General features: G+C 38.8%; 2 protein-coding genes and 1 pseudogene across 3 annotated transcripts; all 3 read right to left on the reverse strand.

Annotated features, from left to right (window-relative positions):
- Positions 1-569: 569 nt before the first annotated feature.
- Positions 570-4047, reverse strand: LOC120852941 (chondroitin sulfate N-acetylgalactosaminyltransferase 2-like). 2 transcript variants are annotated; one of them, XM_040226449.1, is made up of 2 exons: positions 2827-4047; positions 2640-2734 (listed from the first exon to the last, which is right to left on the reverse strand). In XM_040226449.1, the coding sequence occupies exons 1-2, from the start codon at positions 3983-3985 to the stop codon at positions 2640-2642; spliced, it is 1254 nt and encodes a 417-aa protein (XP_040082383.1). In that variant the 5' UTR covers positions 3986-4047. The 2 variants fall into 2 exon arrangements, with proteins under 2 accessions (XP_040082378.1, XP_040082383.1); XM_040226444.1 differs by having other exon boundaries at positions 570-4045.
- Positions 4048-11552: 7505 nt separating this feature from the next.
- Positions 11553-15300, reverse strand: LOC120882039 (annotated as a pseudogene).
- Positions 15301-17211: 1911 nt separating this feature from the next.
- Positions 17212-18162, reverse strand: LOC120852952 (olfactory receptor 5H8-like). Its single transcript, XM_040226464.1, has one exon. It carries the CDS (start codon positions 18139-18141, stop codon positions 17212-17214), a length of 930 nt encoding a protein of 309 aa, XP_040082398.1. The 5' UTR covers positions 18142-18162.
- Between the last annotated feature and the right edge of the window lie 1111 nt (positions 18163-19273).

Genomic DNA, 19273 nt, shown 5'->3' on the forward strand with positions numbered 1-19273 from the left:
ACTTTGAGCAGTCTACCTGCTTGGTTTCCTGGAAGGAGAAATGGCCAGATTTATCATGATATAGTCTTCCCAGGTGGTGCTAGTGGTAAGGAACCCACCTGCCAATGCAGGAGACATAAGAGACACAGGTTCAATTCCTAGTTCAGGAAGATTCCCCAGGAAAGGAAATAGCAACCGATTCCAGTATTCCTGCCTAGAGAATCCAATGGACAGAGGAGCCTAGAGGGCTACAGTTCATAGGGTCTCACAGAGTGAGACATGACTGAAGCAACCTAGCACGCACACACATGATGATATATAATATATTAGTTTCAATCCCTGGGTTGGGAAGATCCCTCAGAGAAGAGAACAGCTACCCACTCCAGTATTCTGGCCTGGAGAGTTCTGTGTATTATATAGCTCATGGGGTTGCAAAGAGTTGGACACGACTGAGCGACTTTCATTTTCACATATTAGTTTTAGGTATACAACACAGTGACTCAAAATTCTTATAGATTATGCTCCATTTAAAGAGATTATAAAACATTGGTTATATTACCTGTGCTATACAATAGATCTTTTTTTTTTTTAACTTTTGGTAATAAAATACTTTATTGGTACATCTTACTATCAAAAACATAGTAATGTTTCCATTGCTTAGCTTCCATCTTTAAATTAAAGCTTGTTTTTTTAAAAAAAGAAAAAATTCATTTGGTTCTGTCAAAAAACAAGCTACAACTCACTTCTGTAAATAATTATGTTCTCTCACTTTAAATATCTTAATTCACTGGTTTTTACAATAAATAACTGTATATAAAAGGAGACAATGACCTAAACAATTTTGCAGAGAACATTTTACACATCTTAAAAAACCAAGCCTAAATGCTATCCCAACTTAATACTTAAAAGAATATTCAGTAAGAGTTATTGTAAAATTGAATTCATGTAGCACCAAGAAGTTTTGGACTTATAATTTATATTTCAGATGATATGATATATGGAGCAAAAATAATAATGATTTGTCTTCCATGAATTTTCAGGGGTTTATATACAACAGAAAGAATTCCGTATAGGTCCCTTTTAAAAGCCAAAAGTTCAAAAATCTATGCATGCCTTTCACCACATCTCCAACTTGTGGATATAGCGATTGACCCTATGGCAAAAGATCCATGTGTGATAAACAGCACAGTACAGTCCTATCTGAATGTAACTGCTTACTCATCTTGGCTCATTAATATAATTTATACCTCAATTAAAATATCATTCTACTGCAAGTTATATATTTCCCTAAAATACTCTATAATGCAGATTTCCGCCCCCTTCCTTGAATCAGTATGATCTCATGGCATACCTCACTAAATTGTTTGGTTTTTCTCCTCTCAGTGAGACTTCCCCTCAACTCAAAGTATTATAATAATGTAAATACAGATGTAGCATAATTAACATATAAGACAAAAAGGATAATACAAACATATGGATCCATGCTAAATGAGACAACACAAAGCAAAAACCCACGACACTGTGCTATGTTCATCTATTCTGAACCACAAGAAGGCCCTGCTCGAGTCCTGGCTCATGTAAACTGATGTTCCCAGACACCCCTAGTGGCCTGTACTCCAGCATAACTAACTGTTGCGTTTAAGGTGTTTCCATATTTGTTTGTTTGTTCAGAACAGCCTATAGCAACTCTGATTCCTAATCCTGAACATGATGATAAATTAGTAACACATTATATTTTTAATCAAGTCATAGATTCTATCCTTAGTATATTCTACTATTACACATCTGTTTAAAGATAGACATTCAGGGGGCTAGGCAACACAAAGCTGAGGAATTTTTATCTCTGCCTGCTCTTCATTAGTTGGGAATTTTAGATATGTCATTTAGTTATCCTCCACTTCAGTGAAAAAGGATTCTTTAAGCAACGGACCAAAGATCTTCATTTAAAACCAAGCAGGTTGACTCAGCGGTCAGCAGGTGAAGAACCCTTGTTGACACACTCCATCTATAACACTCCATCTTCTCTAAAGGAACAGGATGCTCCAACCTACCTTGAGCACAACACATTCCACCCCTTAGCCCAGATGCAACCAGGATACACATCAGCACATGAAGCCAGGCAGAAATTAACTCAAGACTACTCTTAGAACAAATACCAGATTTTGATTTGTCAATGATCCATAGTGAGGTATGCTCAGAAAGAGACTTTGCATTGCAACGCTGCTTTTTCTTCTCACACCAAGTTAAACTGCTGAAGTAATATCAGCAAGAGCACAAAAGCCATGTCTTCCTGAAAGAGGCACTGCATCTGGAATTGGAATTAAGGCTAAGCAAATAGTGCTGGTTTGTGGTTTAGACTAGTGTGTCAACGATTACATTAACCAACAGCTTCGCTATTTGTCCTGAATGCCTGTTTGTGAAGATGCGTCTCTATCTCCTCCCTGAAGACCAGCATTCCCAGGTGCGAGTGAGAGGCCTCGTTCATGGCTTTGGACTGGATGCACATGCGGTACTGCTCAGGGGTCAACTCGTCAGCACAGCGCTTCTCATGCCAGAGGTGGAAAAGACCAGGAACCGGAGTCCGAATCACAATCAGGTCGCTGTGTAAGTATTTTCGATACAGATGAACATCTTCTCCACCCCAACCTTTTACTTCCATGTCAAATCCACCAATGGTCAGAAAATCTGATTGGTACTGACAAGTCATTCCAAATCCAAAATCTCGCCAAAAGCCAGAATCCTTTTTGTGAACCAGCTGCTGTTCCACAGGTGGGGGCACATCCAGGTTGGCATAAACGATAGCAGGGTTGTAAAGACTGAACACCACAGGGTAAAACACCTTCTTACCTGGCTCAGCATTTAATCTGCAGCTGTTAAGGAATTCGGCTGAGAAATATATATGGACATCACAGAAAAACATCAAGACTTCTCCCTTGTCCCAGGCTCGGGCACTCACATTTAGTCCTCGTCCACGATTAAATTCTTCATTCAATGAGACCAAGGTGTAACTGTGAAAATTAGACTCACTTGCGACAGATTCTAGGATAGACTTGACTTTAGAAAGTCCTTCTTTACCAAAATACACCACTGTGAGATGAATTCTCTTGTCCTGATGAATACATACATCCCTGAAGTTCTGCATAAACTGTGCAAACGCCTCAGTTCTTTCAGCAAGTGGCACGATGATATTAATAATTGATCTAGTAATGTCAATCATCTCACTCTTCACTTTCACGAGAGGTCCAAAAGGGTGAAAGAGAGTCACATGTCTATATTCCATAAGGTCTGCTTTCTTGAAGAAGAGTTCATACTGTGTGCCCTTATCTTTCTCAGTGCGATAATAACCTTCTATGAAGTCATTTTCATTAAATATCAGTTTCTCTCCAAGGGGACCATCCTCATCTTCCTGTTCATCATCTTCATCAGGATTATTAATGACCTCCAAGCCAGCTTCAATAACTTCTACCAATTCATCTCGCTTATCTTTTCTAACTGGCTTTTCCTCAGGGTGGCGAGTGAGACCCATTTCCAACTGGAATACTTTCATTAAGGTAAAACTTTCAAAGGGAATGACTCCATACTCACTCGGTAGTTTGGCTCCTATGCTAACTTCAGCTTTGTCAATCTGTGAATGAAGAAACTCTAAAAGATCACTAGGTGCTTGTTCTTTGTTGCCTTGATAGCTTATGCCATTAGCCCCTACATTCTTTCTCTCTTGCAAAGATCTCATCTTCTCACTCATTTCTTGTAGTTCTTGTTTCAGTTGGGCAATTTGGCGTTTCAGACTGGTTGCTCTGGTTTGATAATGTTCTTCTTGCTCCTGTAGGAGGGCTTGATAATACTCTTTACCATAATTTTCCCCAATGATACCAGGAAGAGATGCATTTCCATCAGTCTGGGGGGCACAGTCCAGAAGGTATAAAAATAATATCAAACTGCAGAGTAAAGCAAGACCCAACAGTAGCCAGTGGGTCCGGGTGTGAAGAATCAACCCTCTTCTAGGCATTCTTATTAATGTGGACTTGCCTAATGAGATGAGCTCTTTGCTTGTTCATACCTTTTGCAAAAGGTTATAAAAAAGTAAAAACAAAATCAAGATTTCCATAAAAGGTACCAAAATGAATTTGGCTGTAGCTTAAAAAATTGCTTCCTTCAGCAGTGAGGACTACTTGCAGACATGAGAAATCATGCGTATTTCCTATACTGTTACCATGATATCCAGAATAAAAAACCTGATCTACACAGTCAGATAAAATCCATGGGTGTTGATTTTTCACGTTCACCCATCTGCTCACGGTGGCCGCTGCCCTGCCGCCAGCTCCCCAGCCGCGGGCACTACTGGGCGGCACCCGGCTCTCTGAGGCCGCCACCGCCTCACCTCCCACTCTCGGGGCGCGCCCTACAATAGATCATTATAGTGTACTTGTTTTATGCATTTTAGTTTGTACCTCTTAAGTTTCCAATCCTGTCTTTCCCTTCCTTTTTTCCCTATCCCCATTGGTAAATGCTAAGTCTGTTTATGTTTTGTTATATTTATTCCTTTGTTTTATTTTTAGATTCTGCATACACGTGATAACATATGGTAATTGTCTTTCTCTGGGGGATTTATTTCACTGTCATTGCAAATGAAAAAAAATTATTTATTTTTCTTGGTTAAGTAGTATTCCATTGTATGTATGTACATTTATTTATGTGCATGTGTTAGTCGCTCAGTCGTGTCCAGCTATTTGTGACCCCATAGACTGTGGCCTACCAGGCTTCTCTGTCCATGGGATTCTCCAGGAAAGAATATTGGAGTGGGTTCCTCCTCCAGGGAATCTTCCCAACCCAGGGATTGAACCTAGGTCTCCTGCATTGCACACACATACTTTATCTTCTTTATCTATTCATCTATTGATGGACTCAGACTGCTTTTGTATCTTTGTTATTGTAAATAATGCTGCTGTGACTATATTGGGGTGCATGTTTCTTTTCAAATTAGTGTTTTCATTTTCCTGAGATATACACCTGGAAGTGGCTTTGTTGCTTCATATAGTAGTTTATTTTTAGTTTTTTGAGGAACCTACATACTGTTTTCCACAGTTGCTTCACCAAATTACACTCCCATCAGCAGTGTAAAAGGGTTCCCTTTTCTTCACATTCTCACCAGCATTTGGTTTTTGTTGTCTCATTGATGACAGTCAATCTAAGAGGTATGGGATGATAATGAAATATCAAATGCTTTTGATTTGCATTTCTCTGATGATTAGCGATGTTGAGCATCTTTTCATTTGCCTGTTGGCCATTTGTATGCTTTCTTTGGAAAAATGTCTATTCAGGTCCTCTATGTATTTTTTTTAATCATGGTATTTGATTGTTACATGTTGAGTTTATAATCTGTTTGTATATTTCATATATTAACCATTTATTTGTCATATTGTTTGCAAATTTTTCTACTATTTGTTAGTTTGTCTTTTTATTTTGTTAGTGTTTTCCTGTGTGTTTTTTTTTTTAAGGCGTTTAATTAGACCCCTTTTGTTTATTTGCTTTTGTTTCCTTTGCCTTAGGAGACAAAAATATATTACTAAGATTTAGGACCAAGAGTGTTCTGCCTAGGTTTTCTTCTAGAAATTTTATGCTTTCTAATTTTACACTTAGATGTTTATTTTCCATTTTGAGTTTATTTTTTATATGATGTGCAGAAATATTCTAATTTTATCCTTTTATATGTAGCTATCAGTTTTGTGAGCAAAACTTATTGAAAAGACTTTTTCTCATTTTATGTTCTTGCCTCCTTTGTGGTAGATTCCTTGACCATAACTACATGGCTTATTGTTGGGCTTTCTATTCTATTCTGTTGCTTTATGTGTCTGTTTTGTGCCAGTACCATACTATTTTGATTACTATAGCTTTGTAATATAGAATGAAGTCAGGGAGTGTGATACCTCCAGGTTGTTCTTCTTTCTTGAGATTGTTTTGGTTAGTAAACAATGTTTTTTTTCATACAAATTTTTACATTACTTGTTCCAGTTCTATGAAAAATGTCATTAGCATTTTGATCAAGAGTGCCTTGAATATATTGACTTGGATAGTATGGTCAGTTTATCAATATTACTTCTTAGTGTGCTGATTGGCAGGACCTGTGCCTGTGCCAGGGTGCCCTAGGGTTGATGTCTGCTCACTGATGAGTAGAGCTAGGGCCTGGGGTCTCTGGCTGCAGGAGCCTGGGGTTCTGAGGTTTATTGTCTGCATGCTGATATGTGGGCCATGTCCCTCTGGTGGACAGGCTTCTATGACATTTTGGAGGGGCGGGTATTTAGGAGTAGTCTCTATATCCCAGTCCTCTGGATCATCCAGAAGTGAGCCCCAGTGGCCTTCAAAGACTAATGTTCTGGGAGCTCATCTTTCTGGTGCAGGAGGACCCCCAAGGTGAGGAGCCTGATGTGGGGCTTGCCCCTCATTCCTTTCAGAGAACCTCTTCAATTGTAATTATTCTCCCAGCAGTGGATCACTCACCATGGGTCTATGTCTTAACTATACTGCAACTTGACTTACCTCCTACCTATCTCATTGTGGTTCCTTCTTTATAGCTTTAGTTTTGGAAGATCTATTCTGATTGATTTTGGTCTTCTCATCAATAGTTGTTCTATAAATAACTGTAATGTTGGTATACCTTTGAGAGGAGGTAAGCTCATAATCTTCCTTCTCTGCCAACCTGGCCCAGGGGTGCTATTGTATTCATTTAAAATTTAAGTGCAGTTTAAGGAATTGTGTATGGACACCAAGTTGACAATGAGTAGGCTTGTAATGATTCATTTTATGGATTAAGCTGACCTGATCTAGGGAAGCCCAAATATTTAGTTAAACATTATTTTTGTTTGTGTCTTTTGAGAGTTGGTGTTTTGGAAAAGTGTTAAATTAGTGAGCTGAATAAAGTTGATGGCCAACCATTTGTGAGTTGGAATCTATACTTCAACACTTGTATTCTTATGCCTTGAAACTACCATCAGCATTTCTGGGTCTCTACTTTGCAGAAAGCAGATGATGAAACTTCTTAGAGTTGATAAACATGTGAGCCAATATCTTACAACAAATGTCTTTAGTTACAGATATTGATATATGTTTAGATGTAGATATAGATAGAAAACTAGTCAATCCAATCACACTAGGACCACAGCCTTGTCTAATTCAATGAAACTAAGCCATGCCCGCGGGGCAACCCAGGGTGGGCAGGTCATGGTGGAGAGGTCTGACAGATTGGGGTCCACTGGAGAAGGGAATGGCAAACCACTTCAGTATTCTTGCCTTGAGAACCCCATGAACAGTATGAAAAAGCAAAATGATAGGATACTGAAAGAGGTACTCCCCAGGTCAGTAGGTGCCCAATATGCTACTGGAGATCAGTGGAGAAATAACTCTAGAAAGAATGAAGGGATGGAGCCAAAGCAAAACCAATACCCAGCTGTGGATGTAACCAGTGATAGAAGCAAGGTCCGATGCTGTAAAGAGCAATATTGCATAGGAACCTGGAAAGTCAGGTCCATGAATCAAGGCAAATTGGAAGTGGTCAAACGAGATGGCAAGAGTGAATGTCGACATTCTAGGAATCAGCGAACTGAAATGGACTGGAATGGGTGAATTTCACTCAGATGATCATTATATCTACTACTATGGGCAGGAATCCCTCAGAAGAAATGGAGTAGCCATCATGATCAACAAAAGAGTCTAAAATGCAGTACTTAGATGCAATCTCAAAAACGACAGAATGATCTCTGTTCGTTTCCAAGGCAAACCATTCAATTTCACGGTAATCCAAGTCTATGCCCCAACCAGTAACGCTGAAGAAGCTGAAGTTGAACGGTTCTATGAAGACCTACAAGACCTATTAGAACTAACACCTAAAAAAGATGTCCTTTTCATTATAGGGGACTGGAATGCAAAAGTAGGAAGTCAAGAAACACCTGGAGTAACAGGCAAATTTGGCCTTCGAATGCGGAATGAAGCAGGGCAACGACTAATAGAGTTTTGCCAAGAAAATGCACTGGTCATAGCAAGCACCCTCTTCCTACAACACAGGAGAAGACTCTACACATGGACATCACCAGATGGTCAACACCGAAATCACATTGCTTATATTTTTTGCAGCCAAATTTGGAGAAGCTCTATACAGTCAACAAAAACAAGACCAGGAGCTGATGGTGGCTCAGATCAGGAACTCCTTATTACCAAATTCAGACTTAAATTGAAGAAAGTAGGGAAAACTGCTAGACCATTCAGGTATGACCTAAATCAAATCCCTTATGATTTTACAGTAAAAGTGAGATATAGATTTAAGGGACTAGATCTGATAGATAGAGTGCCTGATGAACTATGGAATGAAGTTCGTGGCATTGTACAGGAGACAGGGGTCAAGACCATCCCCATGGAAAGAAATGCAAAAAAGCAAAATGACTGTCTGGAGAGGCCTTACAAATAGCTGTGAAAAGAAGAGAGGAAAAAGCAAAGGAGAAAAGGAAAGAATAAGCATCTGAATGCAGGATTCCAAAGAATAGCAAGAAGAGATAAGAAAGCCTTCCTCAGCAATCAGTGCAAAGAAATAGAGGAAAAGAACAGAATGGGAAAGACTAGAGATCTCTTCAAGAAAATTAGAGATACCAAGGGAACATTTCATGCAAAGATGGACTCGGTAAAGGACAGAAATGGTATGGACCTAACAGAAGCAGAAGATATTAAGAAGAGGTGGCAAGAATACACAGAAGAACTGTACAAAAAAGATCTTCATGACCCGGATAATCACGATGGTGTGATCACTCAACTAGAGCCAGACATCCTGGAATGTGAAGTCAAGTGGGCCTTAGAAAGCATCACTACGAACAAAGCTAGTGGAGGTGATGGAATTCCAGTTGAGCTATTTCAAATCCTGAAAGATGATGCTATGAAAGTGCTGCATTCAATATGCCAGCAAATTTGGAAAACTCAGCAGTGGCCACAGGACTGAAAAAGGTCAGTTTCCATTCCAATCCCAAAGAAAGGTAATGCCAAAAAATGCTCAAACTGCCACACAATTGCACTCATCTCACATGCGAGTAAAGTAATGCTCAAAATTCTCCAAGCCAGGCTTCAGCAATACGTGAACCGTGAACTTCCTGATGTTCAAGCTGGTTTTAGAAAAGGCAGAGGAGCCAGAGATCAAATTGCCAACATCCGCTGGATCATGGAAAAAGCAAGAGAGTTCCAGAAAAACATCTATTTCTGCTTTATTGACTATGCCAAAGCCTTTGACTGTGTGGATCACAACAAACTGTGGAAAATTCTGAAAGAGATGGGAATACCAGACCACTTGACCTGCCTCTTGAGAAGCTTGTATGCAGGTCAGGAAGCAACAGTTAGAACTGGACATGGAACAACAGACTGGTTCCAAATAAGAAAAGGAGTATGTCAAGGCTGTATATTGTTACTCTGCTTATTGAACTTCTATGCAGAGTACATCATGAGAAACGCTGGACTGGAAGAAAAACAAGCTGGAATCAAGATTGCCGGGAGAAATATCAATAACCTCAGATAGGCAGATGACACCACCCTTATGGCAGAAAGTGAAGAGGAACTAAAAAGCCTCTTCATGAAAGTGAAAGAGGAGAGCGAAAAAGTTGGCTTAAAGCTCAACATTCAGAAAATGAAGATCATGGCATCCGGTCCCATCACTTCATGGGAAATGGATGGGGAAACAGTGGAAACAGTGTCAGACTTTATTTTTTGGGGGCTCCAAAATCACTGCAGATGGTGACTGCAGCCATGAAATTAAGAGATGCTTACTCCTTGGAAGAAAAGTTATGAGCAACCTAATTAGCATATTGAAAAGTAGAGACATTACTTTGCTGACTAAAGTCCATCTAGTCAAGGCTATGGTTTTTCCAGTGGTCATGTATGGATGTGAGAGTTGGACTGTGAAGAAGGCTGAGCGCTGAAGAATTGATGCTTTTGAACTGTGGTGTTGGAGAAGACTCTTGAGAGTCCCTTGGACTGCAAGGAGATCCAACCAGTTCATTCTGAAGGAGATCAACCCTGGGATTTCTTTGGAAGGAGTGATACTAAAGCTGAAACTCCAGTACTTTGGCCACCTCATGCAAAGAGTTGACTCATTGGAAAAGAATCTGATGCTGGGAGGGATTGGGGGCAGGAGGAGAAGGGGACGGCCGAGGATGAGATGGCTGGATGGCATCACGGACTCGATGGACGTGAGTCTGAGTGAACTCCGGGAGATAGTGATGGACAGGTATACCTGGCGTGCTGCGATTCATGGGGTTGCAGAGAGTCGGACACGACTGAGCGACTGAACTGAACTGAGTGCTTAATGCATTTATGAAGCCATATTGAGAACATATGTATAAAACATTTTATTGTTTTCCTTAATTCTAATATGATATGGATACTTGATTAAATATTATTCTGTTTTCTAAAATTTTTAATTACATATGCACATATTTTAAGAGGTTTACTAGCATGCCTACCTTAATTCATTAAAACTCTAGGGTGGTTATAAGTGCAAAGAACTTTGAACACTAACTGTCATATAGCTGATTCCTAGAATGTCGATGCTCACTCTTGCCATCTTCTGTTTGACCACTTCCAATTTGCCTTGATTCATCGACCTAACATTCCAGTTTCCTATGCAATATTGCTCTTTACAGCCCTGAACCTTGCTTCTATCACCAGTCCCATCCACAACTGGGTGTTGTTTTTGCTTTGGCTCCATCCCTTCATTCTTTCTGGAGTTATTTCTCCATTGATCTCCAGTAGTATAATAGGCACCTACCTACTTGGGGAGTTCATCTTTCAGTGTCCTATATTTTTGCCTCTTCATACTGTTCATGGGGTTCTCAAGGCATGGCATCCAGTCCCATCACTTCATGGCAAATAAATGGGGAAACAGTGGAAACAGTGGCTGACTTTATTTTTCTGGGCTCTAAAATCACTGCAGATGGTGATTGCAGCCACAAAATGAAAAGACGCTTACTCCTTGGAAGGAAAGTTATGACCAACCTAGACAGCATATTAAAAAGCAGAGCCATTACTTTGCCAACAAAGGTCCGTCTAGTCAAGGCTATCGTTTTTCCAGTGGTCATGTATGGATGTGAGAGTTGAATTATAAAGAAAGCTGAGCCCTGAAGAATTGATGTTTTTGAACTGTGGTGTTGGAGAAGACTCTTGAGAGTCCCTTGGACTGCAAGGAGATCCAACCAGTCCATCCTAAAGGAGATCAGTCCTGGGTATTCATTGGAAGGACTGATGTTGAAGCTGAAACTCCAATACTTTGGCTACCTGATGCGAAGTGCTGACTCATTTGAAAAGACTCTGATGCTGGTAAAGATTGAGGGCAGGAGGAGAAGGGGACGACAGAGGATGAGATGGTTGGATGACATCACCAACTCACTAGACATGGGTTTGGGTAAACTCTGGGAGCTGGTGATGGACAGGGAGGCCTAGCATGCTGCAGTTTATGAGGTCACAAAGAGTCACACACGACTGAGCAACTGAACTCAACTGAACTGAACTGTCAAATAGCACCATCTAATCTGTGTCATTATACGACTGCATTAGTGAAGGAGGACTAATACTAGTATGAATTCTAAGCATTTTACTATTTTTGTCAGTGAGTCTACAACTCTCTTATTTCTTAGGCTGTAGATAACTGGATTTAACAAACGGATTATGATAATGTAAAACAAAGAGTCCATCATATCCTCATCATCTGCTTGTGCAGTTCCAGGGCACACACACATGAAGAGAAGAGCCCCATAGTATAAACAGACAGATAGCAGGTGGGCTGCACCGATGGAGAAGGCCCTCCTTGTGCAAAGACTTCTTTTTCAAAATTGTAAAGAGAACAAGTGTATAAGAGGCAAGAACAATGAGAATAGTGAACACCTGTATGGACCCAGAGAAAATAAATATCCCCAGAAATTTAATGAAAGGATCAGTGCAGGAAATCTTAAACAATAGTATTATATCATAGTAAAATTGATGTACTTGTTGGAATTGCAGAAAGTTAATTTGAATTTAAAAAGCATTATGAATTATAGCATGGAAAAGGCCACCTAAAAATGACAAAACTAATGGCCAGATCCATAGTCTACTGGTCATGATCACTGGATAAATTAATGGTTTGCAAATAGCCATATAGTGATCACATGCCCTTGTTGCCAGCAGAAAACGTTCTGAGGTTACACTGATTGCAAAGGGGGAAAAAATGTATTTTGCATTCAGTGAGAGAGATCATTTTGCTCTTGGCACAGAAGTTGACCAGCATCTTGGGAGTCACTGTGGAGGATATCCAGGCATTCACAAAGGCCAATTTTCCAAGGAATAAGTACATGAGAATGGGAAGGTGAGGGTCACTGCAGATGAGAGCAATCAGACCGAGGTTTCCCACAATGGCGATGAGGTATATCACCAAGAACAAGGGGATTTGCCACTGTGGTTGATACGTAAGTCATGTGAGAACAAATGCTGTCAGTAATGCTGTTGCTCTTGCGTGTCCTCACTGGATATTGCCTGAAATCAATGGGATAAATATTTATTACCTATTTAATATGGTTTTTTTTGAGGGTATGGAAATAAATTCTTATTTAAATTCAAAAAATGTGAAGCAATGAGCAGATTTAGAAAAATGAAGACATTCTAAACACATGGGAAATTTGTGGAAGTAGGGTGGAGTGTGATAGGGAATTATATCTAGGGCATGGATATAGAGTCTAGGGAAAAGAAGTTTGAAAGACTTAGATAATGAAATAAATGAATGGCTTGCAAAGTGTCTTGAACATTACTCATCAGCTAGTAAGTATACACTGAAAATAAGAGATATAAGGGGCACTGTAAGATATTTTTAAAAATGTGTATGAGGTAGTATAGAAAATAAACTATAGGGAGTGGAAATTATAGTCAGAAATACTAGCCAGGAAGCTGTTACATTGTCCAGTGGTTTCCAAACCAGATTACACATTAGAGTTGGCTAAGGAACTTTTTGTGTGAAATATAGGTTATGAGGTTTAATGTACATATTGATTTAGTGGGTTAATAATAAAGTCCAATAATCTGTATTTTTAAATTGTCCTTCAAGTAATTAAAGCAACTCAAGTTATTAAAACTCTTGGCTTAAAACTCAGCATTCAAAAAACTAAGATCATGGTCCCATCACTTCATGGCAAATAGATGGGGGAAAAAATGGAAACAGTGGCAGATTTTCTTTTCTAGGGCTCCAAAATCACTGTGAACCATGACTACAGCCATGAAATTTAAAGGCACTTGCTCCTTGGAAGAAAAGTTATGACAAAACTAGACAACATATTAAAAAGCAGAGTCATCACTTTGCTGACAAAGGTCTGTATAGTCAAAGCTATGGTTTTTCCAGTAGTCATGTACAAATTTGAGAGTTGAACCACAAAGAAAACTGAGCACTGAAGAATTGATGCTCTTGAGTTGTGGTGCTGGAGAAGATTTTCAGAGTCCCTTGGACTGCAAAGAGATCAAGCCAGTCAATCCTAAAGGAAATCAAGTCTGAATAGTCATTGGAAGGACTGATGCTGAAGCTGAAGCTCCAATACTTTGGCCACCTGATGTGAAGAGGCAGCTCATTGGAAAAGACCCTGATGTTGGGAATGATTGAGGGCCTGAGGAGAAGGGGACAACAGAGGATGAGATGGTTGGATGGCATTATCAGCTCAATGGACATGAATTTGAGCAAATGGCAGGAGATAGTAAAGGACAGGGAAACCTGGTGTGCTGCAGTCCATGGAGTTGCAAAGAGTCAGATAAGACTGAGTGACTGAACAATTTTGCACTCCAAGGCCAAACTTGCCTGCTATTTTGAGTATCTCTTGACTTTCTACTTTTTGCGCTTCAATCCCTTATGGTGAAAAGGACATCTTTGTTTGCTGTTAGTTCTAGAAGTTCTTGTAGGTATTCAAAGAACCATTTGACTTCAGCTTCTTCAGCATTAGTTGCTGTGACACAGACTTGGATGACTGTGATGTTGAATGCTTTGCTTTTGCAATGAACTGAGATCATCCTGCCATTTTTGAGATTTCACCCAAGTTCTGCATTTCAAACGCTTTTGTTGACGATGAGAGCTACTCCATTTCTTCTAAGGGGTTCTTGCCTACAGCCCTAGATATAATGGTCAACTAAATATGTATTTTTGGTTCTGTTATTCTGGAAAACCCCATACTAATAAATGTGCACTGTTCCTTTAATGAGTTTTTGCTTTATTTTGAAAACTAAAAGGAAATATGATAACAGAAGCCAAGCTGCATGCAGTAAGCATCTCAAACCAAGGAATCTTCTTGTGCTTTGTTACAAGATTCAAAAAGAGTGATGCACTCTTACTGCATTCTATATACTTGTACTGTGATTTTTTTTTTAGTTTCATAAATATTTCACAAATACTTGTTTAGAAATTCATATGTGCAAGCTATTCTGCCATTCACTGCAAAAAATATAGAGTGTTAAGATTTCTAAGTTGCTATCTAAAAGAGTTTTTAGGCCCAAAATAAGTAATATCCAAGCCCAAGGTTGGTCTAAGAAGAGTAAATAAACCAACAGTGTTTCAAATGAGTGGGCATTGCCATCCTCTTTAGGGCAATTTGAAAGTGAATCTTCTACACTCTAAAATACAAGATAGACCTTGAAGAAAGACATCATGGAAATTATGAAGGAGCAGCTGGGGGCTGGGGAGGTGGAATCTCTGTGGGGAGACCAGTAAGAGCAAAAGGACATAACTGATGAGGGAAGTGTATCCAGAGTCTTTCAGTAACTTATTGTTGATATAAAAGAGAGTCCATAGGAGAATTGTGAAGGAAAGGACTTGGAGTTCAACCATAGTATAATTGAAAGGACCTCAACTTATAGCACAGTGAACAAATGAAGGGTAAGGAAGATAGAGATAGAAAATTATGTAAACATATATATATAGATGTATATATATATGCATATATAGACATCATATAGTGTGAACATGCACATGTATAAATAAATATATGCTAAAGTGTGTATGTTGTGTGTATACATACACACACACCACACAAAAAACCTGGTAATGGCAACCCATTATAGATCTTTGAAGAGTAATATGACTTAATCTGACTTCTTTTTACAAAGAAATATCTGGCAGATATGTTTGGAAAATAAGAGAGAATGAGCGGAATGAAGTAGATAAGTAACTTGGATTTTGTAAATCACAGAGGTAGGTGGTTATGAAAGTGAGGGTCACAGTGGTATCAGTAAGAATGTACCTAGGATGAGTGATGAGAGGCAGAGAAGGGGTGGACCTGAAGGTGAATCACTCATTATTCTTAGAGTATGGAGTGTGATGAAAATGAACATTTAAGGACTTTGGGGCAAAAATATGCAAACTCTTGTTCATTTTCATATCTTTCCCAGCCACACCATGGGCATCAAGATATCATATCTTAACATTATTTGAACTTTGATGAGATGCATTTAGATTTCCTCATTGTCCACCACACATCCTGATAATCTGATAACCTTTACATGTTTCTAGTTTCTTACTAGGTTTACTTTTTAAAAATTCAAAGAATATTTATCCATTTTTTCTCTCCTACCCCTTTATTCTTCTTCTTTTAGGCTATACAGCATACATCTTCAATCTAATCTAGCTTTCTTAGTTTATGAAGCTTTTCAAGTTGGTCAATAGAATACAGACACAAAAAGGGCTGTAGAAGTCATAGACAATGAAAGGAAACATGCCTCTTTGCCTTTCCCTAAGCATCACTCTAAGCTAAGAGCATCTCTGGCATTGTAGCTCTGTTTTCACTGTCTTACTCCCATGCCATTTTTTTCCTCCTTGCTTTTCCTTTTCTTTGTGTGATATGACAGGTGATTACCACAAGAAGTGAAAGTTCAGTTCAGTTCAGTTAAGTCACTCCAGTGGTGTCCGACTCCTTGCGACCCCATGAACCGCAGCACACCAGGACTCCCTGTCCATCACCAACTCCCAGAGTCCACCCAAACCCATGTCCAGTGAGTCGGTGATGCCATCCAACCATCTCATCCTCTGTCATCCCCTTCTCCTCCTGCCCTCATCTTTACCAGCATCAAGGTCTTTTCCAAAGAGTCAACTGTTCACATGAGGTGGCCAAAGTATTGGAGTTTCAGCTTTAGCATCAGTCCTTCCAATGTACACCCAGGACTGATCTCCTTTAGGATGGACTGGTTGGATCTCCTTGCAGTCCAAGGGACTCTCAAGAGTCTTCTCCAACACCACAGTTCAAAAGCATCAATTCTTCGGTGCTCAGCTTTCTTTATAGTCCAACTCTCACACCCAATCATGACCACTGGAAAAACCATAGCCTTGACTAGACGGACCTTCGTTGGAAAAGTAATGGCTCTGCTTTTTAATATGCTGTCTAGGTTGGTCATAACTCCTTCCAAGGAGTAAGCGTCTTTTCATTTTGTGGCTGCAATCACAGTCTGCAGTGATTTTGGAGCCCAGAAAAATAAAGTCAGCCACTGTTTCCACTGTTTCCTCATCTATTTCCCATGAAGTGTTGGGACTAGATGCCATGATCTTCGTTTTCTGAATGTTGAGCTTTAAGCCAACTTTTTCACTCTCCTCTTTCACTTTCATCAAGAGGCTCTTTAGTTCTTCACTTTCTGCCATAAGGGTGGTGTTATCTGCATATCTGAAATTATTGACATTTCTCCTGGCAATCTTGATTCCAGCTTGTGTTTCCTCCAGCCCAGCGTTTCTCGTGATGAAAGTTACCATAGCCTAAATAAAGTGGAATATGGGACCTTTCACAGCAGATGAAATTCCTGGGATTTGCCTCTGTTCAATCAAATACCAACCTGCCTCCACTGTGGAATTAAAACTAATGAGTCTCTGTCTCTAGGTCTATGGTTTATAAGTATCAAAGATACCATAAATAATTCCCCCTTAGAGGAACTTCACTATTTTAGTACTTTATGCATTTTTAGTCATGTTCTAGAACATAAAAGCATACAAAATGATTGCTTGCCTTTGTTTTTTGCTTTATTTTAGTATTTTATAAACAATTAATTTAAAATTTTGTAATAAGAAGTAAGAATTATTTAGGGAATTTATTAGGTACTAACTTAAGTCCTAAAATTATAGGACATTATAAGTACAAAAAATTTTGAATACTAATCATTACATAGCAAGATTAAAACTATACAATTTAGTTAATGCTTTAATAAAAACAGATATTACTATGAGATCTAAGAATATCTCTTTAACACTTTTGTCAATGAATCTATGACTTTCTTATTTCTCAGGCTGTAGATAATTGGATTTAAGAAAGGAATTATGACAGTGTAAAATAGAGAGTCTATCATAACTTGATCATCTGCTTGTCCAGATCCAGGGTGCACATACATGAAGAGAAGAGGCCCATAGTATAAAGAGACAGACAGAAGGTGGGCTCCACAGGTGGAGAAGGCCTTCCTTATTCCTTGTATAGACTTCTTTTTTAATATTGTAAAGAGAATAAGTGTATAAGAGATAAGAACAATGAGAATGGTAAACACCTGAATTGAACCAGAGAAAATAAATACCATCAGAACATTAATAGAGGGATCAGTACAAGAAATTTTAATCAGTGGCATAATGTCACAATAAAAGTGATGTATTACATTAGACTTACAAAACGTGACTCTGAATAACAAACCTGTGTGAATTATGGAATGTATAAAGCCCCCTAAAAATGATAAGACTAATAGTTGCATGCATAGTCTATTGGTCATAATCACTGAATAAAGTAACGGTTTGCAAATAGCTACATAGCGATCATATGCCATTGTTGACAGCAAAAAACATTCCGTGGTTACACTGATGACAAAGGAAAAGAATTGTACCATGCATTCAGAGAGAGAGATCATCTTACTCTTGCCTAGGAAGTTGACCAGCATTTTGGGGGTAACTGTAGATGATACCCAGGCATCCACAAATGCTAAACTCCCAAGGAATAAGTACATGGGAATGTGAAGGTGAGGGTCATTGTAGATGAGAGCCATCAGACCAAGGTTCCCCATGACAGTGATGAGATATATCATCAAGAACAGAAGGAACAGGGGGACTTGCCACTCTGGTTGATGTGTGAGACCAGTGAGGATGAACTCTGTCAGCTCGGTTGCATTTTTTGTTTCCATATCCTTGATAGATAGCCTCTGAAACAAGTGCAGTAAATGGAAAAAAGTTATCAAGTATTTTAAAACTAATATTTATTGAAGGTAATTGAAATAAAACCATATACTATCTAATTGCTTTTTATTAATCTTACTACATAGTACATAAAAATTACTTGTATAAATTATGTTAAAACAGTGCAACATTTCAAAATTTACATTACAACATTTAAAAATTTGTACAGAAATGAAGAGATTTAGAAGAGAAGAAAGACTTTCTGGAGATGTGCAAAATTAGGGGATGCTATAGAATGAGGTCAAGAAATTCTATGTGTAGGACATGGATGCAGCATCTAAGTACAGATGTTAGAACGACCCAGTTTATAAAATGAATTGAATGCCATATGAATGATCTTGAGCTATATTCTTCAAGAAATAAGCAAGAAATGAAAACATATAAAACAGGAAGTGGCAACATCTGTTATTTTTGAAATTAAATATTTGACTGAAGAAAGTAGACTGCAGGGAGAGAAACTTGTGTCATAAATACTAATCAGGAAGTTGTGGCTATTGTCCAGTGACTCCCAAACTAGATTACACATCAGAATTGTCTGAGAAAATTTCGTTCAAATTATAGATTCTGAAGTATTACTGTAGACACTGGATCAGTAGATCTTGAATGAAGTCTAACAATATGCATTGTATAAATATTCCCCAGGTGATTTAAATGTATGGAAAATTCTTAGTTCATGTGTGATATGACATTAGGAGTGACAAAAAAGACAAAGTGAGAGATCGAAATAAATCAGAATGAAGACTCATTTGTGTTGCGGAATGCAGATTTGTGTCCCCGAGGTACTGTGAGGTCAAACAAATTAAAATGTCTGAGTTTGGAGTAGAGAAAGGTATAATGCAGGGACTAACAAGGAGAATGGGTGGCTTCAGCTCAAAAAATCCTAACTCACCAACGGTTTTCAAAAATTGATACTGAAAGCTCAGATGAAATGGCCAGTTTTTGCAAGGAGCATTCTCTGAACACCCAGGTATATAATTCTACAAAACCTTAATAAAAATAAAAAATAATGACTTGGGAGTCATAGAAGTGGCTAAAATATAGTATGATCTATCCATTGGAAAATGTGTATAAGGTAAAGGG

The sequence above is a fragment of the Oryx dammah genome, unplaced genomic scaffold (assembly GCF_014754425.2).
Source record: "Oryx dammah isolate SB20612 unplaced genomic scaffold, SCBI_Odam_1.1 HiC_scaffold_2, whole genome shotgun sequence".
Lineage (NCBI taxonomy): Eukaryota > Metazoa > Chordata > Mammalia > Artiodactyla > Bovidae > Oryx > Oryx dammah.

What these genes read in the sequence shown, in the direction of transcription:
- LOC120852952 (XM_040226464.1), bottom strand. Translation starts at nt 18,141, where the DNA reads ATGGAAACAAAAAATGCAACCGAGCTGACAGAGTTCATCCTCACTGGT.
- LOC120852941 (XM_040226444.1), bottom strand. Translation starts at nt 3,985, where the DNA reads ATGCCTAGAAGAGGGTTGATTCTTCACACCCGGACCCACTGGCTACTG.